Below are 26,787 nucleotides of genomic sequence, written 5' to 3'. Positions count from 1 at the left end.
GGGCGGGAGCTCAAGGTGCTCCCGCGAAGCAGAGTCTGGGACTGTGAGGAGCGGCGCGCAGTTTTGTGGAGGGTGTGGGACGTGGAGCGCTGGAAGGGGCGGCGGCGGGAAAGGACAGTCAGTGACGCTGTGTCTTAGCGCGTAGCGGAGGAAAACTATTGCTGAGTTACGGCGCGAGTAAATAAAAACCTATCATCCTGAACTCTAGGTCGAGCTTTCCCAGGCCACTGCCTTTCAACACCTGTTTTTCACATTTCATTTTGACCCGCCTTCTTGGGTTGTAGGAAATAACCTGGACGCAAGTGCTGGGACTGCTTCTTTATGCAGTTCTCAAACATGTTTCCTATGTTCTGATTTTCCTAGAGCTAAGACCACGGTAAATAGAAAGACTTGGCTCTTTCATAGTTTTGAATCTAAGTGGGGAAGGTGAAAGATTTTTCTTTTTGTTTTTTTGAGGGTTTGCCAGTTCGTTATTTTTATTTATGGAAGATTTAACTAGCAGTTTTAATACTAGGACAAAGTAGGCACTTATTAGATGTTTTCTTAATGAAAGTGTGTTTCTGAACATATCCTTTCAAAGTTCTAACTTGATAACCATGCTCTATGTGAAATTACCAAATAAGGATGATACAGTGTACAAAACCATCAAGCGCCTAAGGCCAAATGGCAGGATTACATTGTTTTAGCAGTGCCGCTAACTAATTGAGTGAGTCACTGGTTCATAGTTGTTTTTGTCTTATAACAATATATCTAAAATTATGAGGTGATTGGGATTTCTAATCTGTACTGATAAAAAGTATAATTACCGTTCAACATTTGAAATGTATATTTCTAGAATCAAATATGGAAATTTAGGAAAATGTTACATAGTTAATAAGTTAGCTGAAATTACTAGAGAAAAATGTTATAACACTAATATGAACAACAACCAGAAGTCAATAAAAGGTATAAAAATTGATTCATTTCCGAAAATTGTAAAAATGGTGACAGAATCTTGCTTGCACAATGGTTTAGTATAAAGCTTATGGAAGTTTTTTTTTTTTCATCCATGTTGTAAGTTGCCCTTGTTGGACTTGACTGGGTGTTAACAAGACAGCTCAAAAGTACCTAACAAGGCCATGTACATTCAGTTTTGGCAACTTCCAGGACCATTTCCAGTTCACAAAATACCCAAATTATGTCTTTTAATAATACATATAGGAATTTTACCTTGGAACCTGAAAATAGCCTCAGTAATAGGAAAAGACTTTCTTTTTTTTTCTTTTAAAAATTCATATTTGCTAACTCTGCAGTTTATTTGCTGTCCTGCTGTGTTTGTCCCTGTAGGCTTTTGGATCTGACTTTATTTGTATCATTCATCTTCTACAGGTATCTTACTTATCCGATGGGAAGGGAAGTGCCATCCTCTTCTTAGCTTGCAGGCTTCTCTGACCAATGGACTTCAGTGGAATTAGTTTAAAAATGTTTATTGTTTCTTCTTCATTACAACTTTATTTTTTTTTTACAATTCTAAAACACTTCTTGCAAATTTTAGAAATTTAAAGTAGAAATGTAGAAATTTAAAAATTAAAAACAAGGAGGATTAAAAACAAAATTTATGGGACTGGGAATGTAGCTCAATAGTAGTTCTCTTGCCTAGGATTCAGGGGCCCTGGAGTTGATCCTCAGCTCTTCAAAGGAAAAAAAAATCATTCTGGAGGCTTGATCACATAATTCAAGTTAAAATTTTGGTTCACAGCACTGCAAAACAACAAACACAAACATACACAAACTAAATTTATAATGCTGCAACTTATGGAAAACTACTCCTAACATGTTAATTTTTTTTCATGAATTTTTATGTAGGTTAGACCATACTAAATGCTAGGTTTTCTTTTTGCTCATTTACTGTGATTATCATTATTTTACAGTGTTATGACTTCTTCATAAATATAATTTGATTTTTTTCCCAGTGCTGGGGATTGAACCTAAGGCCTTGCACATATAGGTAAGTGCTTTAGCACTGAGCTACATCCTTAGCCCTGTAAGCATAATTTTAAGTGGCTAGTCAATATTACAGTGTGTCTGTATTCTATTTTCCATAAGTATTTTGCTGTTCTTTGACTGTTTGGTTAATTGCTGTGAATTGCATCTTTGTGCACAGGGGTTTTTCCATTCAAAGGCTGGATTTGCATGCTGCAAAGAATGTGGTGCTACTGAGCATTCTTTTACTAATTTGTGTAGAAGAATTTTTATTTTATGACCCAACCTTTAGCAAACTTAAGACAAATGAATTGGCGATATTAATACAATGTAGTAAATTTATTTCAGAGGTAGGTTTTGTTTGATATGGCAGCACCCAGTAAGGAAAGAAGGGAGTAAACAGGAAGGTTTTTTGAAGGAAATGTGTCCAGGTACACTCTGAAGGAGAAGTAGTGGCTGGCTTAGTGAAGAACAGAGGAAGGTCTCCCAGGCAGTGGAGACAATATATTAAAAAACTGAGCATCAGGAAAAACCCAGGAACTGCAAGTGGCTGATACAAGTGAAAGCTGTATGGGAAGCAAGAGGAGAGACTGAAGTAGTGGGCAGGTTTTAGATCATGAAAGGCTTTGTGTAGCAACTGAAGAGGTGGATTTCTTAATGACAATAGAAAGTCATTAATGAATGTCTGTACATCAACAGTGTTTGCTTTTTAAAAGTAATTTAAGTTAGAAGCAACATAGCTTTTTTACTTATATGAAGAAAGGAGGGTCCATGCAATGATTTTTCTGAAGAAGTGATAATATGCAGCTTTAAAAAGAAATATAAAATGTGAGACATCATTGTATTGTGGGCTGAATACCATGGAACTGGATCAAGGATCCATTAAATCCAGACATAGGATTTGGAGTTAAGTATAAGGATGGATTGATGAATAAGAGAAGGAGAGGAGGGGCTCAATAGTACTTTACTGTTTATCCTGTGTAGTTCTAAATGTTTGCTATTTAGTGGCTGTATGTGAAGGTATAGTAGCCCATAATCCCAGTCCCTGGTGAAACGAATCCTTGATTTCGATGATGAAAAGTGTATCTAGACATTTCAAGACTTTTCTCATGGCTATGCATGGTCCTGCCTCTCTTGTCTTAAACTCTAAGACCAGATTATAAATTGAAGCCATCATTATCTCTTGGATTATTTTACAGACCACAAAGGGCCTGGTAAGGCTGATGAATTCCCCAAAGCAGTCTGGGCAAATTCCTAGGATTTTAGGCCACACCAAAGAGTTTCACATCTTTATTAATCTCTTACCAGATTGCTCTACTTTCTCTCTTGGGGGAAGTCCATGTATGCATCCTAGAAGGTCTATGGAGTGAATATAGTAAGGAGAACTAGTCTTTATAAATAGCCTTTAGAATCTAATTTTTTAGTTCTTTGACTCTTCAATTCCAGCTTTCACATTTGTTTCTGTATATTGATTTTATCTTCTTAACAGATAAAGGTTATGTAAGTCAGGTGAATCCAAGCTTGGCAATGCTAAAGTAGATATATTTTTTTTGTGTGTGTGTATTGCTGTATGTGACTTTTATTTATTTATTTTTTTTTTGAGAATTTTAATATTTATTTTTTAGTTTTCGGCGGGCACAACATCTTTGTTTGTATGTGGTGCTGAGGATTGAACCCGGGCCGCACGCATGCCAGGCGAGCACGCTACTGCTTGAGCCACATCCCCATCCCTGTATGTGACTTTTAAAGATGGTGAAAGACTTTTGCTTTCCACAGAATTTCTCATTGCGTGGTTTCTTTATAAACTAACTATGGATGTTCATCACACATCTGTTGGGTGAGATGTTTGGGTTTTGAGGGTTCCAAGCCAGCCAGTAACGTCATGAAATCGACCACTGTGTCAATGTTATGCTTCTGGATGGTTGTGTCCTTCAACACACATAAGACACTCAACCAGCTAAAAGAGATGAGCTCAGAGATGTTGGCTCGGAGGAAAAGAAGAATTACATTGAGGTCATTGATTGGGCATCCCAGCATCTTTCTGCTGAGGAGATCAAAAGCTGGGAGCATCTCATATACAGATAGGAGTCGTTTGTCCCACTGACACAGCCGTGTGAAGTTGTATATTATCACAGGAACCAATAAGGTGTATATTGCTGCACTGGAGAGGCTGACAATCTGAAAAATGGATAGGGAGGTCAGCCTGCATGTAATCAGGTCAGGGACATGGGTTTCATCATGTAGTAACCCTGCCTTGATGGAGCAGCTGAATTCTTCTTGGAAGAAGACATCCAGATGAAAGTGGCCAAGGTACAGGTATGTGGCTGAGGTAAAGAGGAGCAAAAGGGAGTTCCTCAGGAGGTAGGTGGCCACTAGTGAATGTGAGCGCTGCTTACATGCCAGGTACCGCTCTAGTAGGGGGAATTCAAAGTATCGTTCTTTTCGGGCCCTGCACAGGGAAAGAAAGGAGGAAAGTTAGGAAGCACCATATGTAGAACCATATCCCAAGAGTCATGTGGGAAACTAACAAATATGTGCATTCATTATGGAATTCTTGGTTAATTGAAGATCTGCCTTCCCCAAGCATAACCATGATTCTTCTCCCAAAAGATGTAAGTATAACTCATTTCTCCAAGTACTGAGTACAATGTGATAAACCTGGGGGATGATTGATGAATAATGAACAATCACTTTGGATTTTTGCCCAGCAAGTCACACACTAAAACTGTAAGCAGAAATAGGACCCTTTGGAAGCAATAGGCTAATAAAATTAGCACTGGATTGGGAGTCTAAATGTGTTCTAGTTCTTGGCTGTGTACTCTCTGTATGGTTTTTGGACCAGTTCATTTATTTTATACAAACGAGTGTGATGACAAATATTTGTTGAGAATTGTGGTGTTCAGTTAGGTAAACCAGTCTCTGTTCCAAAGAAGCTTAGAGTCTTGTTGTGAGGGAAGGAGAGTCTTGTTGTGAGGGAAGGAGTAGACAAAACATGCAAATATTCAATGAAATTAATACTTGATATGTTGCTAAATTGATTGATACAAACCATAGTCATTACAAAAGTTAGGAGATGGAGTAACAGTGCAGGTTGGAATGTGCAGAAAACTTTAAAAGAGAATATTGGCTTAAACTGGGCTTCAAAAGGTAGAGGGGAACTTTTTAGAGAGTATATAGTGTGTGCATAAATGTGAAACAATATGATTTTAAATCATGGCTCAATTATGGTCACTCTATTTAAAGCTACTGTTAATTGTTCAGCTTTCCAGAACCCTTTCCCCTGTTTTACTTTTTCTTCATACTAGTTATCATCCCCTTATGTATTTTACTGGTGTGTTCTACTTTTTATCTGTTTTCCCTCTAGTAAATATAAGCTCCACATGAATAATGATAGCTTTGTTGCCCCCCCCCCCATGTATCCAAAGCACCCAGTATAGTCTCTGATACTCAGATGTATGAATAATGCACTAAATAAATGATTTTTTTTTCCAGTGGAAAAGAGGGAGACTGCTTAGGTAGAGTGAAAGGTTTCTGTCATCTGGTTGAGGATCCCTTATTTAAAATGCCTGGGACCAGAAGTGTTTCAGATTTTGAAGTTTTTCAGGTTTGAGAATATTTGCATAAATTTTACTAAAAATGCTCAAAAATTTTTGGATTTTGACCATTATGGATATTGGATTTTTTGGGTTTGAAATACTCAATGTATAGTTAGTTAGATGCTTGAAAAAGTAGTTGGATATGTTGAAGCAAATATTTAGGAGATTTTGGGTAGTTTTGGTAGATCTGGGAAGAGCTATTTAAGGTTTCTGAGAAGAGGAATAGTGTATAGAAGTGGTATTTTAGAGAGATTAATCCCTTTGTGGCTCAGAGTGTTCATCTGTAAACTGCAGGTAGCAGGCCTTTCTCTTCTCTCTTTACAGCAATGACAGTTCATGAAATGATGGTAACTTTGCTCCCTTAAGAAAGATAACATAGAGGACATTTTAAAGATTATGGTGCATGGGTACCATTTTATCCTTCAAGAAAAGACTGAAAAAACAACTCACTTTTCCAGTTCATCCCAGAAGACAAGCGGGTCAGAGCTCTTCTGCCGGATCTTCAACATGTGCTGCACCAGGCGGATGGAACGATTATAGGATTTGTCTAGTTCGCTGATGATGAACAGCAGATCTGAGCTGAGGGCTGGAACAGCTGCATACTGCCACAGCAGTACTGGCAGGTACATGGCCATGGCCAGGGCCAGAAGGGAGTAGGGGAGGGCCTGTAGGACAAAAGTTGGCTGAGCAGGTGGCTCAGGGTGTTGAGCCTGGAGTGACCGTAGTAAGTGAGGGCTTTTTTCTCCCCAGTTCCTATTTCAGAAGGGGAAGACAGCATGGGAAGTGGGCCACCTAAGGCTCTCTATCAATATGAAAGAATATAATGAGGTCCAGTAGGAAAGGGACAGCAGATCTTCCTGTTCCCCACATTCATATAGTTTTTCTGATCTGTGGTCTATCTAGGGCCCCAGGGGAAGAGAAAGAGTGAGAATGAGAGGGCATGGGATATGTGTGTGTATGTGTATCTCTATCTCCCTTCTTGTTCCCTTGCAAATGTGTTGGGGTGAGTAGATGGCCTGAGGTTACAGCCAACAGTGCCATGTCATCCTAGGCCATGTCAACAATGTCCATAGCCATGACATTTCTTCCATGTAGCCTTCCCTGACTTCTGTAATATACACTGGTATTTTCTCATCTTTGCAATTTTTGGTAATGCCAAATTACACCATCAGAAACCATCTTGGAATTCTTTTGGGGTTCTTTCATGTATATAGATCTGTGAACTGACTTTCAGAAATGCATAAGCCTTGTCTCTTTAACTATACTATTAGCTACATAGGATAGGGGACTGAGATGGATTGAATTGTATTTATGTCTCCCTCCCCAATATGTGGGCATCTCAATCCTTAGAACCTCCGCTTGAAATCATATTTGGAAATACGGTTGTTGCAGATATAATTAGATAATTTAAAATAAGATTAAACTGGAATAGGGTAGGCTCCTCATCCATTATGACTGATGTTTTTTACATATACACATACATCATGTGAAGAGGTGCACACAGGGAGAACACCCAAGGTGATGAATCTATAAGCCAAAGAGAAGGGCCTTGAAGATCCATTCTTCACAACCCTCAGAGGATCCAATCCTACTGACTACTAAAACTATGAGACAGTACATTTCTGTCCTGTAAGCCAAAGTTTGTGGTACTTTATTATAGCAGCCTTAACAAACTATAATAAGAACTTTTCCTTAGATTTCCTCATCATACTTAAACCCGAAACTGGGTTGGGCCTACTATTTTGCTCACAGAAAAATCTCTACTTGTAAAGGTTTCTAAGGTCATGTTTTTGGTAGGCATTTAGCATTCATTATTTTATTTGCTTTTCACAAAGATGCTATCAGGTAGGTATGATTAGTATCTTTTTTTTTTTAAACAGATAAAGGAACTGAAGTATGAGAAGATTAAGTGCTTGTACAGGGTTACACACCCAGGAGGGGTGACAGGATTTATAGCTGGGCTGGGTGATTTGGGAGCATATTCCCTTAATGACTACTTGACCAATACCTTCTCCTAATCTAGGGATGTTTTTTCCTTTTAGAAGAGAGTTTGGAGAGAAAAAAGGAGGGTATGGATTTTATTGCATCCGTGTGTGTGTGCGTGCCCTTGCTTTCTGAACTAAGGAAGGAAGGTTAGGAATATGAGGATACAAGAGAAAGAATCTTTTCACTCCTGTCCAAGAAATAACTTTCCTTGAAACTAAGCTTTTTACCTTTGTGGAGTGTTTCTATAGGTTTGAGGTGGAGTTGGAGGATCTGGGTTTAGAGAATTTCCCATTGACTTTGATGATCAGGTATCTAATTTTTTCTTGACTTGTAAATCCCCTCTGTGACATCTTGAACTTGTTACCATCTAATTTCTGCTTGAACTGCCAGTGGCAGAGGCCTTCTGGTCTCTCTCCATTGTCTCTATCCTTCTATCCTAGAAGTATGGTATTTGGAGGCCTTGTTAGTGATCATCACTAAGAAATCACTACCCTTGAATGACTTCTGACGAAACATGGTGAACTGAACAGACATGTTACCATTGTTCCCTCATAAAACTCTTTAAAGCTGGAAATGGAAGCACACACCTATAATCCCAGTGGCTCTAGAGGCTGAGGCAAGAGGATCGCAAGTTCAAGGCCAGCCTCAGCAATTTAGTGAGGCCCTAGCAATTTAGTGAGACCCTGCCTTAAAATAAAACATAAAAAGGACTGAGGATTTCAGTCAGTGATAAAGTACCTCTAGGTTCAATCCCTAGTACAATCAATCAATCAATCAATCAATCAATCAATAAATACATAAATCCCACTAGCATGACAATAAAATATTAAAAAGAAAGACAAGATTTTAAAGGACAAAGAGAATTGGAGAGGCTGGACTCATGGCTGTAATCCCAATGACTCAGGAGGTTGAGGTGGGAGGATCACAAGTTTGAGGCCAGCCTGGGCAAGTTAGCAAAATCCTGTCTCAAAATAAAAAATAAAATGGACCAGGGATGTGAGTGGTAGAACTCCCCTAGGTGCAGTCCTTAGTACCAGGAGAGGAAACAAACAAGCAAACAAATAAGCAAACAAAAACAAAACAGGAGAGGAGATGAGGAACAGAATATTGGAAAGCTAGAAATCAGAAGACACCAGCATGTGGGGAGAGTGGGGAGTTGAGGCAGGGATAAGAGAGCTATTTGTACCTCAGAGCCAGAAAGGAATTGGAGATATGGAAGAACTTGAGCAATGAGCATGTAGGAGGGCTAACAGCAGAAAATTGAAAAATCTGTGTTGAGAAATAGACCAGAAGTTCTTTTCTGTAATGTTATGCATTCCAGCAACCAACCTGGCCCTTCCTGACAGGATAGAAGTTTACTGTGTAGAGATTAAACCAGATTAAACTCTGTATTTGAGCTTACTGAGGGCAGAGGAACCATACTGAGAACGGGGGGTCAGCTGAATGAATACTGAGTGGAGTTCCCAGAGTGCTGACAACCAGGCTTAAAACTAATTGCGCCCTGCCCATCCCCACAGGTTAAGAACTGAATGACTCTTCTCAGAGAGTAGTGATCAGCCCAAGAAAAGGATAAAATATATTTGAGTTTTTTTTTTTTCTCCCTCAATGGAATAGACCCAAGGGATCACCTTCAGCTAAAGGCTGCTTGTCGACAAGCTTCACCTACTGGTACAAGGCATCCAGTCAGATAAAAGTGGCCAGCTGAAGATCAGCAGAATTTGAAGAATGTGTGGAACATGAAAGTCAGCCACTGGGGCAAGATGGGGGAAGGAGATGAGAAGGAATATAATGATATACCTCTCTCTCCTGCCACCCTGCTCTGAAGCCAGGGTGACAGTCTCTGTCTGCTTTACCTTGTGGGGCCAGAGAGATTTTATCTTGTACCCGCCAGCCTCATCCTGTTCATGGTGAACCAAGGAGTCCCAACAGGAACTGTCCACATATGCAGCCTGTCGGACACTGAAGTTACTTGGAGAAAAGCAGCTGATTGGAGACCCTGGAATAAGAATACAACTCTGAGGCAGCATTGAGTTGGAAATGGGAATGCAAATTTGAAGGGGCCACTGTCTAAGGGTTTTGTAGAGGTCACCTTCACAACTCTGAATTTATGTGTGTGGCAGACACTATCTTCTCATGCTCTAGTTTTTTGGGGTTGGCACTGCTGTGTCTTGGGAGGACAGGGCATGACAGGATAGCTCCCTATTGTTTGGCTTTTGCTTGTCAGTGTACTGTCTCAGCCTGGTCTGATTATTCTTTTCTCTCAAATTTCCCCCCCTGGATTCCCAGGGGATGGGGTATCCCTACACACCTGCAGTTTCTCACCCAGACTTGCAGTGTGATGGTGGTATCTCCTTCCTGAAAAAGCTGACATCGTTTAGATTTTAAAACATAGAGGATTAATTACCTGAACTTCTGAACCCAAAAGAGAAAGGACAGGCAAAGTAGGCAGAAAGGAAAGTAGGCTTGGGGGAGAGTCTCTTATTTTTTTGTTTTTCCATCATTCTCTAGAAAGAGGCAGAGCTGTGAGCCAATACCTTTCCCCTTCTTCTGGATGAATGAAGGGGCAGTGGGAGGTAGGCACACGTCACTGGGAAATGTAATAAGCAAATGGAATGGCCAAAAAAGAAAGCCAGAAGTCCCAATTCTAAGGAAATCTATATGCTTTTTAATAGAGGTAGTGGATTTGTGGGTAAATTCAGTAATTAAAACACCATAAACATGTGTATGTTAGTTTCTCTGTGTGTGACTGGGGTTTTTGGAGAAAGCAGTAGGTTTTTTTAGCACCTCTGAATGTGGCTGTGTCCGGCCCTTAATATATATTCTCAAATCAGTAACATTGGAGGTGGGTGTGTGGAGAAGGCTCAGAGGAAATAAGACACTTGTCAACAACATGGCTGATTAGGTCCTGAAAAGATTACGAGGCCCCAACCTCTATTATCTATATGCAAACTAAAGTAAAATATTAATTATGAAAGTGATATAAAACATAAGAATACTGAAATCATGACTAATTATTTCTTATTGTAAAATGTCAGAGGTGACTTTTAAAATTTTTGGTGCCTCTGCTTTGCTCGTGTCCTAAACTCATGCATGGTCTGTCCTTTAGGTAATTTGGCCCAGCCCAAAGTCATGAAACCTAGTCAATGTGGGAGCCATTTATCTTCAGAGATCATGCAAAGAATACATTGAAGTGGGGTCTCTCACTGGCTCTTGGAAGCAACTTACCGGAGGAGAACTCTTGGGCAAAAGCCAGAGACATCAGCAATAAGGGGAAGCCCACAGCAACAAACTTGATCATCTGGTCCATGGGCAGTTCCAGGCGCAGTCCTTTCAGGCGGGAGCCCTTTCGGTCAGGCAGCAAGGCATCAGAGAGCATATACTCTGCAGCTGTGTGTGCCAGAGACATGATGCTATGAGATAAGGTGTTCAGGTGGGCCAAGGTGTCCCAGGTTAGTAGAATGAGGAGATAACAGCTTTAGGCAGCTGGCTTTGAGCAGACAGTGCTGCAGCCCCAGCCTCGTGGATATCTGTGCTTGGAGCAGGCAATGTTTCTCTAAATAACTGCCTAAGCCCTGAGCCAGGCACCCTGGTAATTAGAGGGGAGCGTAGCCTCAGTAGGTCCTTGCTGGAGGAGGGTCGGGTATCACTTGTGGTTGGTGCCAGGCTGCTGTCTTTGGATTGTTTCTGAGTAGATCAAGCCTAGTGGCTTTATGCTGCTCTTTCATTAATAAAGTATTTTCAGCGGGGTGGTGAAGAGAGGAGAGCTATGGAGCTGGGCCCCCATGTAATTGGTGTGGAATTTGGGTGGGGATTGCTTAAATGTGTTAAAGGCCATAATTTTGTGGTTTGGGTGGGAATGGAGCCCCCAGGACTCAGTTATGATTTCTACCTCTATAAAGCAGTCTTTGTCCCAGTGATGAATTTTGCTCAGGGCCCAGGCTCTTTCCTAGAAGCTGCTCTGTATTTGGTGTTAAATTTCCTTCCCTACTCTGGGCTTCTTCCAAAACATTTCAACCATGTATTTAAAATTTCCAATTCCATTTTAGCCCTATAAGTTCTCTAGACAATTGGGGGATACATGGCAGTGATGAATAATAGAAAGAGTATGACCTTTGAAGATTGGAAGGAAAAATCCTTCTGTGGAGACTAGCAGTGCTCACTTTTTAATTTAATCTTAATTTTGGGCAAGTCACTTTGTCTCAGTTTTCTCATTTCTCAAGTGGAAGTATGTTAGAATCTTACAAGATTGTGGGGGAACTGATTAAGATCATTATATGTGAAGGTTCACAATAGATTGTAAAGTATAGGGCAGGTGCTGTGGTTTGGATAGGTGACCCTCAAAGGCCCATGTGTTAAAGGTTTGTTCACTAGCCTGTGGTGCTACTGGGAGGTAGTGGAACCTTTTTAAAAATAAAGCCTAGTGGAGGGAGGTTAGGTCACTGGAGTATGTCCTTGAAGGGAATATTGGGGCCCCAGCCACTTCCTGTTTCTCCCTTTTGCTTCCTGGCTGCCATGAGGTGAGCAACTTCTTCCCTACACTCTTGTCATGATGAACTGTGCTGCCACAGGCAAAAAGCAGCAGGGCCAAATGACAATAGACTAAAACCTCAGAAACCATGAACTGAAATAAACTTTTCCCTTTATTAAGATGCTTATCTTAGGTATTTTGTCACAGTGATGGAAAGCAGAGTAATATAGCAAATGTCAACTGCTCAATTTGGTGAGTTTGGGTGGGAGAATAGGGCACTCTTGTCTCTACTATTGCTCTTCAGCTTGGGCCTTTGGCTATGTCTTTCCTATGAGGCAAGGAGTTCATGAGCTTATGCAGAACCTATGCAATATCTAAACCTCTCTTCTAGTACAGATGACTCTGTAATTCATGCCCATATGGCTTCAGCCTAGTTTCAGCACCTGTGTGAACCTTTTCCTCTCATGCAGCCTTTTCAAGGGAAGATTGTACTGCTGGTGTACACCCTCAGGCCTAAGGATTGGATGAATACAGAAGTTTGGATGGAATTTAGAAGTACTGAGGTGTCCATATGTGCACTTGTGAGGTTTTCTGCAAAGTGAGACTTAGCCAGGATGAGAAGAGAAGAGGATTGGGCCAGGGATCTGGAAGAGTGTGAAGATTCTAAATTTGAACCTGGAATTCCTGATCATTATGGTATGTGTGTGTGTGTTTGAGTATGTCTGTATGTAGGTAGGTAGGTAGGCAGGCAGGCAGGTGGAACATACTTTACTCAACAGCTTGGTTTAAAACTTCTCATTTTTTAGATATATGGTATATGGGTCTCTATTTGAATTTTTTTCCTGGTCCCACAAATGAGTAGGCTGGGCCTGCCTCTCTTCCCACTCCACAGGATAGAGGCCAACTCTGATTCAGAGTTGCTGCATGTGTACTAAATGAAATGATCCAGGTGTGGGAATAGCAGAAGAAATCCTTTATTTCTATTCTCCATTACCCTCTCTACATTCTCATTTCTATATCTTTTAATTATGTGTTTTTGTCTAATGCTTATTGTTAGTTTATATGCATGTATATTTTTTTGTTTTTAAAAAATACTTATGTATTTTTGAAGTGTAATATAGAATCATTAAAATGCACATATAATAAATGTGAAGATCAATCTATTTTCATCTGATCAGGAAACAGAATATTATTAGCATCCCAGAATCCCCCTCTGTGCTCCTTCCTAATAATTACCATTTCCCAAAAGGTAATCATTATCTTAACTTTAAATAGCATAGATTTTTGCCTTTTAAAAATAGAATTATCTATGTATACTCTTTGGTACCTGGCTTGTTTTGCTATATACATTGTATTTATGAGAATCATCCATTTTGTTGCCTGTTTTTGAACTTTATGTGCAAGGATTTATGTACATGTATTTTTTGTGTTTGAATTTTCTGTCTAAATTATTTTTGAGATACATCTGTGCCACTGTATGTATCAGAAATGCATTCATTTTTTTTTATTGGTTGTTCAAAACATTACAAAGCTCTTGACATATCATATTTCATACATTAGATTCAAGTGGGTTATAAACTCCCATTTTTATCCCAAATACAGATTGCAGAATCACATCGGTTATACATCCACATTTTTACATAATGCCATATTAGTGACTGTTGTATTCTGCTACCTTTCCTATCTTCTACTATCCCCCCTCCCCTCCCCTCCCCTCCCATCTTCTCTCTCTACCCCATCTACTGTAATTCATTTCTCTCCTTGTTTTTTTCCCATTCCCCTCACAACCTCTTATATGTAATTTTGTATAACAATGAGGGTCTCCTTCGATTTCCATGCAATTTCCCTTTTCTCTTCCTTTCCCTACCACCTCATGTCTCTGTTTAATGTTAATCTTTTCCTCCTGCTCTTCCTCTCTGCTCTGTTCTTAGTTGCTCTCATTATATCAAAGAAGACATTTGTCATTTGTTTTTTAGGGATTGGCTAGCTTCACTTAGCATAATCTGCTCTAATGCCATCCATTTCCCTGCAAATTTCATAATTTTGTCATTTTTTAGTGCTGCGTAATACACCATTGTGTATAAATGCCACTTTTTTTTTTTATCTATTCATCTATTGAAGGGCATCTGGGTTGGTTCCACAGTCTAGCTATTGTGAATTGTGCTGCTATGAGCATCGATGTGGCAGTATCCCTGTAGTACGCTCTTTTAAGGTCTTCAGGGAATAGTCCGAGAAGGGCAATAGCTGGGTCAAATGGTGGTTCCATTCCCAGCTTTCCCAGGAATCTCCATACTGCTTTCCAAATTGGCCGCACCAATTTGCAGTCCCACCAGCAATGTACAAGAGTACCCTTTTCCCCACATCCTCGCCAGCACTTGTTGTTTGACTTCATAATAGCTGCCAATCTTACTAGAGTGAGATGGTATCTTAGGGTGGTTTTGATTTGCATTTCTCTGACTGCTAGCGATGGTGAGCATTTTTTCATGTACTTATTGATTGATTGTATGTCCTCCTCTGAGAAGTGTCTGTTCAGGTCCTTGGCCCATTTGTTGATTGGGTTATTTGTTAACTTATTGTCTAATTTTTTGAGTTCTTTGTATACTCTGGATATTAGGGCTATATATTCACCAATTGATGGATATTTGGGTTTCTGGATTCTCGATATTATAAAATAATATTGCTTTGTGAACATTATCAGGTGTTTTATGGTGAATACATGTATGTCTTTATGTAGGGTACATACTGAGGAGGATTGCTGGGTCATAACACAATGCATATGTTTATAGTTTTCCAAGTGGTTACATCATTGTACACTTTCACCAACAGTTTATGAGGGTTCCAGTTACTCCACATCCTTGGCATTACTTTTTTTAATTAAAAAAATTTTTTAGTCATTTTTTTGAGCTGGGGATGTGGCTCAAGCAGTAGCGCTCACCTGGCATGCGTGCAGCCCGGGTTCGATCCTCAGCACCACATACAAACAAAGATGTTGTGTCCGTGGAAAACTAAAAAATAAATATAAAAAAAATTCTCTCTCTCTCTCAAAATAATTTTTTTAGTCATTTTAGAAGGTGTGTTAGTCAACTTTCATTGCTCTGACCAAATACTTGAGAAAAGCAGCTTAAGGGAGGAAAGATTTATTTTGACTTATGCTTTCAGAGATTCATAGTCAGGTGGCTCCATTGCTTTGGATGACAGAAGGGAGGAGGGATAGAAAGGGAGGTAGGGGAGAGGGGGGCAGAACAAGGGGGAAGGAGAAGAGAGGAAGCTGGTATAACATATACTCTTCCGTATATGCCCCCAGTGACCTACATTCTCCAACTTGACAATCATCATCTATAATTTTCACCACCTCCTAATAGTCCATTAAATTATGAACTCATTAATGGAATAATCCATTTATAAGATTAGAGCCCTTGTGAGACATTCATTTCCAAAAGCCCCACCTCTAAACATTGCTGGAGTGGGGACTAAGCCTTCTATACATGAGCCTTTGTGGGGCATTCCAGATCTAAACTATAACAAAAAGTGTGTATAAGCAGTGTATTGTGGCTTTAATTTGAATTTCTCTGATGACTAATGAAATTGGCTATTTGGACTTTTGAATATCTTTTATTTTTCAATCTTACATATTTAAAAATAAACAATATATACTTTATATATTTTTTAGTTGTTGATGGACCTTTATTTTATTAATTTATTTAAATGTGGTGCTAAGAATTGAATCCACTGCCTCACACATCTGAGGCAAGCTATAACACTGAGCTACAACCCCAGCCCTAAAAATAAATGATATTTTTACATACCATATTAAAATGTGTATGGTATGGCCAGACAATGGAATTAAACAGATTAATGGAAATGATTAGACTAGAGGTATGGTAACATGGATAATTCTAAAAAATATATTGAGCAAAACAACAAAAAAAAGAAAGTTGCAGGGTATTTCTAGTAGAGTCATTTTTATAAACTTTTAAACATGCTAAAAACCAATGATATATATGTCTATATCTCTATATCTCCATATCCTATATATGGATATCTTCTTTTATTAAGTATATGTTCAGTCTTTTATCTGTTTTTCTTTTGCTTATTGATTTGTGGGAATCCTTTTAATATTGTGGCTATGAGGCTCCCTCTCATTGGTTACCTTTTGTCCCTCTGCATTGGTTACCTTTCATCCTCTTCATGGTGTTTATTGTGTTTCTAGAAGTTAGTGTATTAATTGTTTTTATTTATGAATAGTGCTTTAAATATTCTACTTAAGAAATCTTTATTCCAATATTCAATAAGCTTCTTTTAAAATATTTTGTTTTATATTTCTCACTTAGGCCTGAATTCATCTAGAATTGGTTTTTTTAACGAATGAGATGGAGGTGAAAGCACAGTATTTTCCATGTGTGACTCAGCTCAATTTATTGAAAAGATGATCCGTTGCTTGTGGTAATGTACTTTTATTATTGCCATAAATCAGAATACTATCTTCTAGTTAACAGTTTGTCTTTTGGTGCTACTATTACTACATAGCTTTAACTACTGTAGCTTTATAAAAGATCTGCAATGTAAATCTCTCAGTTTTGTTTTTTTCAAGATTGCTGTGGATATTCTTGACCTTTTGCATTTCTATATGAACTCATCAATTTCAGGGGGAAAACCTGCCAGAATTTTTTATTAGAACTTTTAAATCTATAGCTTAATTTGGGAAAATTGAGATTCTTACACCTGAAAGCTTTCGAATCCATGAATGTAACATATCCCTCCCTTTGTTGAGTTCTTAAATTTTTGTTCATTGAAATTTTTAGTTTTCAGTAGATTTCTACACATCTTCTGTTGAATTTATATTGCTAGATATTTAATATTTCTTGATATTTTTGCTAACTGAATCTTTAAAACTATTTGATTTTCTAATTGTCTATAGTATATGGAGATAAAACTGACTTTTATATAATGATTTTGTTTTTGACAAACCTGTTACATTTATTTATTGATTCTAATGTATATTCATTTGGATTTTCTATCTATGTAATTATATCATCTATTAAAAATCAGTTTTTCTCTTTCTAATCCTTATGCCTTTATTTTTCTTGCCTTATTGCATTGATTAGGATCTCTAATACAATACTGAATGTAAATGTGACAGTGGGTATCTTGACTTGTTCCTTAGGAAGAAAGTTTATAACATTTCATTATGGAGTTAGGATGTTTATTGTAGGCTTGACTGGGCTGCAGTATGTATTTTGAAACTCAATCAGTGGTTATTGGCTTAGAGTCTCTTCATAGGGTGCCATGACAACTGATTTTTCCAGTGCAGGTAATCTGTCAAAGAGAGAGAGACAAACACACACACACACAACAGCTAGCCATAATGCCTCTTGTGACCTAATCTCTGAAATTGCAATTGCTACTTCTGTTTTTTTCTTTTTCACTAGGAGGAAATCATTAAATCTGGCCCACTTGCAAGGGAAAGTAAATGTGCTCTATATTTTGAAGAAGTATCAAATAATTTGGGTACTATTTTAAACCACTATGTTATATAAGTGAGATTTTTTTGGAAGAAGTTGTCTACTTTTAAATGCAAATGTCAAATTTATTGAAATACCATCATTCATAATATCCCCTTATATCAACATTTTAGTTTGTGATTTAAATAAACAACAAAGTTGAAAATTTACAGTGAACACCTGTAATTTGTAGTTCTATCATTAGCATTGTACTTGGCTTGCTTTGTTATTTGTTTGTCCACCCCTTCATCTACTCATCAATCCATCTCTTTTTAAAAAAATTTATTTGTTATGCTTAGATAAACATGACAGTAGAGTATATTTCACATATTATACATACATGGAGTGTAATTTAGGATACTGTTCTTGTGGTTGTACACGAAGGGGAGTTACACTTGTAGACATAAATGCTCTTTTCCCTAAATATTTCTGCGTGTATACAATTAACTATATTTCTGCATTCTTACAGTCTATGTTGTTAGAGGTAAAATTTATATGTAGTAAAATGCACAAAGTTTAAGTATGCATGCATGGAGTTTGAAAAATGTATACACCTGTGTAATCTGTACTCCATTAAGGTTAGTGCATTATTATCATTCAAGAAAATTTCATTTGATTCTTTTGTGGAGATCCCATACTTCAAATTCACCCACCTTTTATTTTCTTGATTTTACTAATCAGAGTTATTTAAAAATATCTATCATAGACTCCAAATCTGGAAAATTCTATTTGCTTTTACTGTTTACTTCATGTCTTCATTATTGGTCATTACTGTAGTCTGGATCTGGGAAGTTTCCCAAGACCCATGTGTTAAAGTCTTAGTCCTCAGCCTGCTACTATTAGGAAGTAGCAGAAGCTAACAGGTGGTACTTAGTAAGAGGTCTTAAGTCATTTGGGGTGTGCCCCTTCAAGGAGATTGTGGGACCCTAGACTTTTCCTCTCTCTCTCTCTCTTTTGCTTTCCAGCCATGAGGTAGGCAATTTTCCTTGCTACACACTCCCACCATGATGTGTTGCCACAGGCCCACAGTAGTGGGGCAGGGGGGTGTCAATTGATCATGGATTGAAACCTTTAAAACTGTGAGCCAAGGCAAACTTTTCTCTTCATAAATTATTTCAGGTATTTCTTACAGTAACAGAAGGTTGATTAATATAATCATATACTCTTAACTCTTTATACATGGAGTAATTATGTGTTATATACCAAATATTGTGTATGAAACATATGGTTCTTTGGTTTTTAGATAATGCTATCTTTCACCAAAGGTGGTTCTCCTTCCTTCTGTTAGGCATCAGGAATGAGAACTGATCACAATTCAATCAGGAACTGAACATGATTAGACTTGTATTGGAGTTCTAGTAAGATTCAGTTTATATTAGTTTTTATCATTTCTAAACTTGACCTTTCCAGATGTTTTATTGAGTTAGTTAAACTGTTGGGGTCTTTGTCTCTTACCTTTCAAAAGACTTAGAAGTTTTATTATCTTCTCTAGAGGATTTCCATTTAGCTCTTCATTTTTCTACCTCAGGTAGCTTCAAAATATGGCAAATGTTTTGAAGGGGAGACTAGGTCAGAAAGTATATATCACTGATATTAATGCAAGTCCCTCAAAAAAATATCTTTGTTTCCTAAGCACCACAGGGTATAGGTATAGGAGATTTCACTTAGCATTTTTAGAAGCTTTTGTTCTAGTCCTCAGTCCATACAACTCCAGCATTTAGCAAATGTCCTCTGGGTAAAACTGGCCATGTGTTTGAAGTCCCTCAAGTTTCCAAATGTTACACCACTCCTTTAACAGCCTTTGAAAGCTTTGATGGCTCATTTATCCCTAACAGAGGCTCTGTGCTTGGACCAAGGCCCATGACAAGTTGGTGGTCAGATGCAGAAGATTCCTGTAGGTTAAAAGTTCCTGGAGATTGTCATTTTGCCTCAGCATGGTTCTGTCCTCTCAGAAATTTCCCTTTATCTCACTCTTATTTCTTCCATAGCTTCGTGATAGCCACAAAATAGAATTTTTATAAATAATATATTTTTTTCTATTTGTTACTTCAGGAGCATTCACCTGCCCTACTGTACTGCACTTTACTCAAAAGTCTGTGCTTTATAATTTTAATATACATAGGTGCTGTTCTGTTTTATATCTCATTTTTTTCTTAGTTTTGAAACCTTACATTGTCCCTCTAAAATCAATCCCTGTTGCTATGTCCATAGCTAATTTGTTGTTTCCACTACTGTATTACACTTCATTTTACCTACTCAGTCGTATATTGACAGACACTCATTTTGCTCCTACTCCTTGTATCACAATCAATGTAAATTTCCTCTTATGGTCTCATAAGAGAATTTAGTTGATATACGCCTCTAGAAATAGAATATCTAGGGATGCTGATCTAAAATAGTATTATTTTAATTTAAATTTCTGTTAATTAATTGAATATCTCTTATATGTGCCTTAACCATTTATTTCTACTAACTATTTAACATACTTTAAAACTTGACAACTTCAAACAGTGAACATTTATGATTTTTCCAGTTTCTGTGGATCAGGAGTTTGATAACAACTTGGCTAGGTTGCTCAGAATTGCTCACAGAGTTGTGTTCAAGAGATTGGCTTTGTTCATTGAAGGCTTGGCTAGGTTTGCAAGATTCAAATCCCAGATAGTTCACTCACATAATTTTGGCAGAAGGGTTCAGTGTGGCAGGAGGCCTTTCTTTCTTGCTGCATGCCCCTTTCCATAGTTGTGATTGAGAGTTCTCACTACAAGGCATATGGCTTTTTCTGAAGTGAGCAATCCAAAAGAAAACAAGGCAGAAGCATTAAAAATCTCAGTCTATAAAAGAATCACAGAGATGCCGCTGAAGACTTTGGATTTGCCCTTTGTGAAACGGATGAGGAAGATGCTGAAGAAAAAAGGTATAGGAAATAAGTACTTTAATCTAGTGACTACAATATTCAATTGAGCCATGAAGAACTTTGTTATATTAATATCATATATGCTAGTGCATGAGAAAAGGAATGGCTGATGAGTTGATGAGTAACTCAGAAAAGTATATTTTTTTAAAAGAATTAATTTTTTTAGTTATAGATGGACAAAATACCTTTATTTATTTATTTTTAAAGAGAGAGAGAGAGAGAGAGGAGAGTGAGAGAATTTTTAATATTTATTTTTTAGTTCTCGGCGGACACAACATCTTTGTTTGTATGTGGTGCTGAGGATCGAACCCAGGCCGCACGCATGCCAGGCGAGCGCGCCACCGCTGAGCCACATCTCCAGCCCTTTATTTATTTTTTTATGTGGTGCTGAGTATCAAACCCAGTGCCTCACACATGCTAGGCGAGCGCTGTACCACTGAGCCACAACCCCAGCACCAGAAAAGTATAGTTTTAATACAAGTTGTTGAACTACCCAATCCCATTATAAATTCCACAACAATTGGCAGGGAGCTGACTTGATGAAATGACAGCAGCTCTTGGTCAGCATGTAATGAACAGCCATGACAAATATAAGGATATAGAGCTGTGATATGTAGTCTTCAATGCAAAGTTGTGTTCTTCTCTAATATAAAGTTCATCAGTATTTTAGGAGTAATAATAAAACAGTTAACAGAGGTCCACAAATAATCAATTTCTGATGAAGTAGTACATAGAGGTATGGAGCTGATAAGAAAAATAAAATGATCAAGGTTTCCCACTATGATGCTCAAATAGATTGTTCCTCAAAAAAGAGGAGCTTGGAAGCCTGCTTGCCTTGTTCCTGGGAATACAGTCTGTAGAGTAATATTCTGCTTCCATTCTCCTTTAGGTTAGAGACCTCTGCTAAGGCCAGGTACAAGCATATCCCCCTTGGGACTGTTTTCTGTGTTTCACTCATTTTATTTACTACTAACATTTTCTAGAAGTCAGGCTTGCTAGGGAGTATTTCAGAGATGAGGATGATTAGAGGAAGTGGGCAGCAACTGGAGTTTATACTACCTATAACCAGCTCACATATTTAGAGATAATTTTTTGTGTGTTTCTTGGTTTTGTGTACATATATTTTGCTTTAGTGATCTTCCTTCTCATATAGGTAATCTTACAATATTTATCAGAATGTAATAATGTAAAATAAATATTATCGCAAATCTGTGTAGCGTGATTATAGTTATTCTATTTGCTTACTTCTTTTATCAAAAGAAGACTAAAAATACCTTAAAGTGTTAGCTGTGCATGAACATATTTTTTCCTCTCCAATGCTCAGTTGCTATAGAAATGTAAGTTGTCCTTAGCATCTGTAAATCACCTTTGGTTTTTCTCTCTATATAAAGTTCTGTGACCTAATGCAGCAAGTGTCCTTTCACTTCTAGGGGGTTAGTTAGCACCTGTATCAGAGGGAAATAGATAGAGTGAGAACATGATGTGCTGGTTCCTGAGAAAGCATTTCAAAAAGGAGCACAAGGCTGTGGGTGTACCTTAGTGATAGAATGAGTGCTTAGCATGTACTGGGTTTCATCCCTAACACCAAGAAAAAATGAGTATACAATTTTGCACCCAGATAGGTCATATGTGTTAGTACTGATGAAACTTGGATAATTTAATTTTGATGCACATAGGTATAAATGTTAAAAGACCATGGAGGAATTGTTGTAGGTGCTTCTAGGCTATGTTTGCACAGTATCATCAAAGAAAAAGGAAAAGAATAAAGAACAAAGGATCATACACACCCACAAAAACATTAATGTTATTTCAGTTATGTATTTATGAAAGATTGTGTATGTGTTTTGGGTGTAGAAAATGAAAGAAAATACAAAAAGAAGCAAGAGGTCACATTGTATATTCATGCCAATAACTAGGTTTGCTTTGCATATGAAATTGGATATAATAAATTGGTAGTTGGGCTCAAGTCCTAGGATTGCTGAAAAGCTAGTCATTGTGATTCTAGATAGGAAACAGTGTTCTGCTAGAGAAGAATCAGATTATATCAACTGAGAATTTTGTAGCTTAAAAATTTGGGCATATTATACTTGGAATATAGTTTGTTTTTAGTAAAATAAGAGAGCAGAGGAAAACAAGATGAGATCTGTTGCTGCTCCTTCCTGTGTTCAGAGAAGCTCAGGAAAATTCACATTAGGTCAGGGTTAAAGGTAGGCAAAACTGGAAATAGAATAGAGCACTCTCACAGATCAAAAGTAAAATGACTTGGTTTGGGGATTGGATCTCTCTCCTATATGTTTCCTTTATGCTGGAATTCAAAAAGTTTGTTCTTGACTTCTTACATGTTAGTTTTCCACTAAAAGTTTCAATCACTCTTTTTTTTTTTTTGAGAGAGAGAGAGAGAGAGAGAATGAGAATTTTTAATATTTATTTATTTATTTAGTTAGTTTTTGGTGGACACAACATTTTTGTTTGTATGTGGTGCTGAGGATTGAACCCAGGCCGCACACATGCCAGGCGAGCGCGCTACCGCTTGAGCCACATCCCCAGCCCTCAATCACTCTTATTGCTTTATAATTTTATATTTTATGCTTTGATTCCCAAATCACTATTTACTTGGTTTCATTTTAGTGTGAACCTATGGTCAAGGCAAAAAGTCTTGCAGTTGATGGTAATTATCTTGATACCCAAGAGGATTGTTGGGAAGTCTTGGGACAATCAAACAAAAAGGCAGAGTAAAATCTGATCTTAAAAAGCAATTACTTTTAAAGCTACAAAACTTTTGGAAGAAAACACTGGGAGAACTTTTCATGACCTTGGATTTGGCAATGGATTTTTAGATTTGACTCTAAATATGTAATCAACAAATGTGAAAATAGATGTTAGACATTTCTCCAAAGAAAAAAATATGAAAAAAGGCTCAATATCATTAGCTATCAGGGAATTACAAAATTAACTCACAATGAGACACCACTTCACATCCAGTAGGAAGGTTGTAAAAAAGATGGGCAATAAGTGTTGATTAGGATGTGGGGAAATTGAAACCCTTATACTTCAATATTGAAGTGTAATTCCCATATCTTTACATTTATCAATTTATAAACTATATAATTCAATGGTTTTAAGTATGTTCTCTGAGTTTTTTGTAACCGTCACCACAATCAATTTTACCCAAGAAAGAAACTCTATAACCATCAGCTGTCATTCCCAATTTCTCCCCTAATAAACAACTATCTGCCTCCTTCACCCTGCCCCCAAACCCCAGATCCAGGAAATCACTTATTTATTTATTTATCTCTATATGTCCCAATCTGGCCTTCTTCCTTCTTATCAAACTGTTATTATGTATCCTTTGGCTGACATCTTCCAATTCTCTCTGCCTTAACCACCAAGCATTTAATAACTGCCATTCTATTTTGCCTTTTTATGAGATAAGCTTTTTAGGGTTCCATGTATGAATGATATCATGTGGTATTTGTCTTTCTGTTTCTAGCTTATTTCACTTAATATAATGTCCTCCAGTTCCATCCATGTTGTAATTGCCAGGATTTTGTTCTTTTTAATGTTGAATAATATTCCATTACACGCGCGCGCGCGCGCGCACACACACACACACACACCCACACACACAATTTTGTTTATGCAGTTATTCATTGATGGACTCCTAGGTTGATCCCATGTCTTGGCTATAGTGAATAGTGCTGCAATAAATGTGGGAGTGTGGATATTCCTTCCAAAACATTGATTTTATTTATTTGGATATATACCCAGTGGTGGGATTGAAATTCTATTTTTAGTATTTTGAGCAACTGCCATGATGTTTTCTCTCTCTAATGACTTCGAATTTATATTTCTGCCAACAGTGTATAAGTGTATAAGGATGTATAAGGATGGAACTCGTACACATGGTGCAGCCATAGAGAAGTTTGGCAGTTACTCAACAAGTTAAATTTAGTGATTTCATGTGACCTAAAATAAAATACAGTAATATTACTGTATGTTAGAAGTACTATAAAATATACAAAATCAGTATATATTCATGTAAAATGATAATATGCAGATAAGAAAAAAATGAGAAACTAAAAACACCATACTTCCTTAACCAGTGATTATCATTCCTTACTACTTAATGTCTATCTTTCTATAGATATTTTTCTATGGATTCATATGCCTTTTTTTATCCAAAAGTGAGAGCATACTATATATACTTCTGGTATTTTTTTAGTGTTGCATTTAAAAATACATGGTTTCATTTGATTTCATCCAACTCCCTCATATCCAAGCCATTAACTATATCTGCCCTGTGTTCCTTTTTCTTAGGAATAGGAAAGTCTCCAAACTTCAGGTTGTAGTAGTAAAGACAAGGAAATCTACATTGCATCATAAATTTATACCTTTAATCATGGTGCCAGTAATGGAATCATTAATAACCCCAACTCTTTGGGTTGTAATATTATTATCCTTATGTTAAGAGATTTGAAGTTCAGAGGTTAAGTTAATCATCTAGGGATGAGCTAGAATTTGTACCAGGATCAACCTGATTCCAGTTTTTTGTCTGAGTACTTAGTGGGACCATATAACTTGTCATTCAGCTGAGATATAGATGGGGAAAAAGTCATGGGAGGATGCTTTTAGAGTGATGTCAGCGAAAATGGTGGAGTAGGGGACTCTAAAAGCTCGCCTCTCCTCCATCCATAGAAGCAACAAATAAACTGGAAAAAAATGTTTGTAATTAACTTTCTTAGAACGTTGGGACTAAAAACTTTGCAGCAACTAGGGGAACACATAATTAAGGAGAACAAACTGCATCTCAGTAAGAGCTTTGTATCCTGGATGCTCTTCTCTTCCTAACCAGTTGGCAGAAGCCTTGAAGACAGAAACCCACATTCCTGGCATAAGTGCTCAGTATGGAGGAAGCATAATGAATCTCATTATCAAAAAAAAAAAAGTAGGAAGGTTTTTTTTAATTGTAGAAGCTTAAGGTGAACAACATGATTATATTTTTTCACTCAAGTTTTCAGCTTTATTTTGTTGTGTTGATATTTTCCTCATCTAATTTATGGACATGAGAGTATCACTTTTATTTCTTCATATATTTTAATGAAAATCTTTTAAAAATATATATTTATTTGATGTATAGTAATTACATATATCTACGAAGTACTGTGTGGTATTTCAATAAATGTGTACAATATGTATTGACTAGATCAGAGTAATTGGCATTTTTTATCACCTCAGACATGTATCATTTCTTTGTGCTGTGAACATCAAATTACCTATTTTAAAACATTCAATTAATTGTGTGAATCATAGTTATCCTACTCTGTTATAGAACATTAGGAGTTATGTTCTATAATATCTCTTAGCTAACTGTGCCCTGTACCCATCAGTATAATGATTTTTGATACATCTATGCATGGTAAAATGTTTACTACAATAAAGAATTTAACAGATTCATAATCTGTTATTTTGTTTTGTGAGAACACCTAAAATCTTTCCAAAATAGCTTCCATATAATACACCATTAGTAGTTGTAGTCTTTATGCTGTTTATTAGTTCTCTAGATTTATTCCTCCTTTTTTTTTTTTTTTTTTTTTTTTAAATCCTCTGGATTTATGCTCTCACAGCACTTTCCTTAGGACATTTTTTTTAAGAGAGAGAGAGAGAGAGAGAGAGAATTTTAATGTTTATTTATTTATTTTTAGTTTTCGGCGGACACAACATCTTTGTTTGTATGTGGTGCTGAGGATCGAACCCGGGCCGCATGCATGCCAGGCGAGTGCGCTACCGCTTGAGCCACATCCCCAGCCCTAGATTTATTCATCCTTAATCACTGAAATTTGTACCCATTGAATTACCTGTCTCTATTGCAGGTTCCTCCCATCTCCCGTAGCCTCTGTTCTGTGTATTCAGCTTTTCCACTTAGATTCCACATATAAGAGTGATTACATGGATTTTTCCTTTCTTCATCTGACTTATTTTACTTATCATAATGTCATGCTCATCCATGTTGCTTCAGACAATAGGATCTCCTTTTTAAAAGCTGAATAATAAATATTCCTCTGTGTGTGTGTGCGTGTGTGTGTGTGTGTGTGTGTGTGTATTCTAGAAAGTCACATGCATGCCCAGGGCTGGATACTACTGAGAGGAGACTTGAAAAGTCCCTAAACTCTTACCTTTGGTTGACCTTCAGGTAATGTTATGTATAATAGCCTAAAAGAGGAGACAGCCCAAATGGCCATCAACAGATGAATAAATAAAATCTGGTATATTCACACAATGAAATATTACTCAGTAATAAAAAGGAATAAAGTTTTGATATATGTTACAACATGGATGATTCCTGAAAACATTACCTAAGTG

At 37.4% G+C, this 26,787-nt stretch overlaps 1 protein-coding gene and 2 long non-coding RNA genes across 4 annotated transcripts; 2 read left to right on the top strand and 1 right to left on the bottom strand.

The window, feature by feature from the left end:
• Positions 1–29: 29 nt before the first annotated feature.
• Positions 30–6,100, top strand: LOC113193793 (uncharacterized). 2 transcript variants are annotated; one of them, XR_003302185.2, is made up of 3 exons: positions 30–376; positions 1,953–1,987; positions 6,017–6,100. It is a non-coding gene; the product is annotated as an uncharacterized LOC113193793 (long non-coding RNA). The 2 variants fall into 2 exon arrangements; XR_003302186.2 differs by having other exon boundaries at positions 30–945.
• Panx3 (pannexin 3) lies at positions 3,772–11,584 on the bottom strand. Its single transcript, XM_026404570.2, has 4 exons — positions 10,770–11,584; positions 9,398–9,540; positions 6,009–6,223; positions 3,772–4,411 (listed from the first exon to the last, which is right to left on the bottom strand). The coding sequence occupies exons 1-4, from the start codon at positions 10,948–10,950 to the stop codon at positions 3,772–3,774; spliced, it is 1,179 nt and encodes a 392-aa protein (XP_026260355.1). The 5' UTR covers positions 10,951–11,584.
• LOC113193840 (uncharacterized) lies at positions 6,095–16,970 on the top strand. Its single transcript, XR_003302187.1, has 3 exons — positions 6,095–6,181; positions 12,483–12,708; positions 16,344–16,970. It is a non-coding gene; the product is annotated as an uncharacterized LOC113193840 (long non-coding RNA).
• The last annotated feature ends 9,817 nt before the right edge of the window (positions 16,971–26,787 follow it).

The sequence above is a fragment of the Urocitellus parryii genome, chromosome 4 (assembly GCF_045843805.1).
Source record: "Urocitellus parryii isolate mUroPar1 chromosome 4, mUroPar1.hap1, whole genome shotgun sequence".
Taxonomy (NCBI): Eukaryota; Metazoa; Chordata; class Mammalia; order Rodentia; family Sciuridae; genus Urocitellus; species Urocitellus parryii.
Note: the sequence above shows the minus strand (reverse complement) of the source record. Positions and strands in the feature narration are given on the sequence as shown.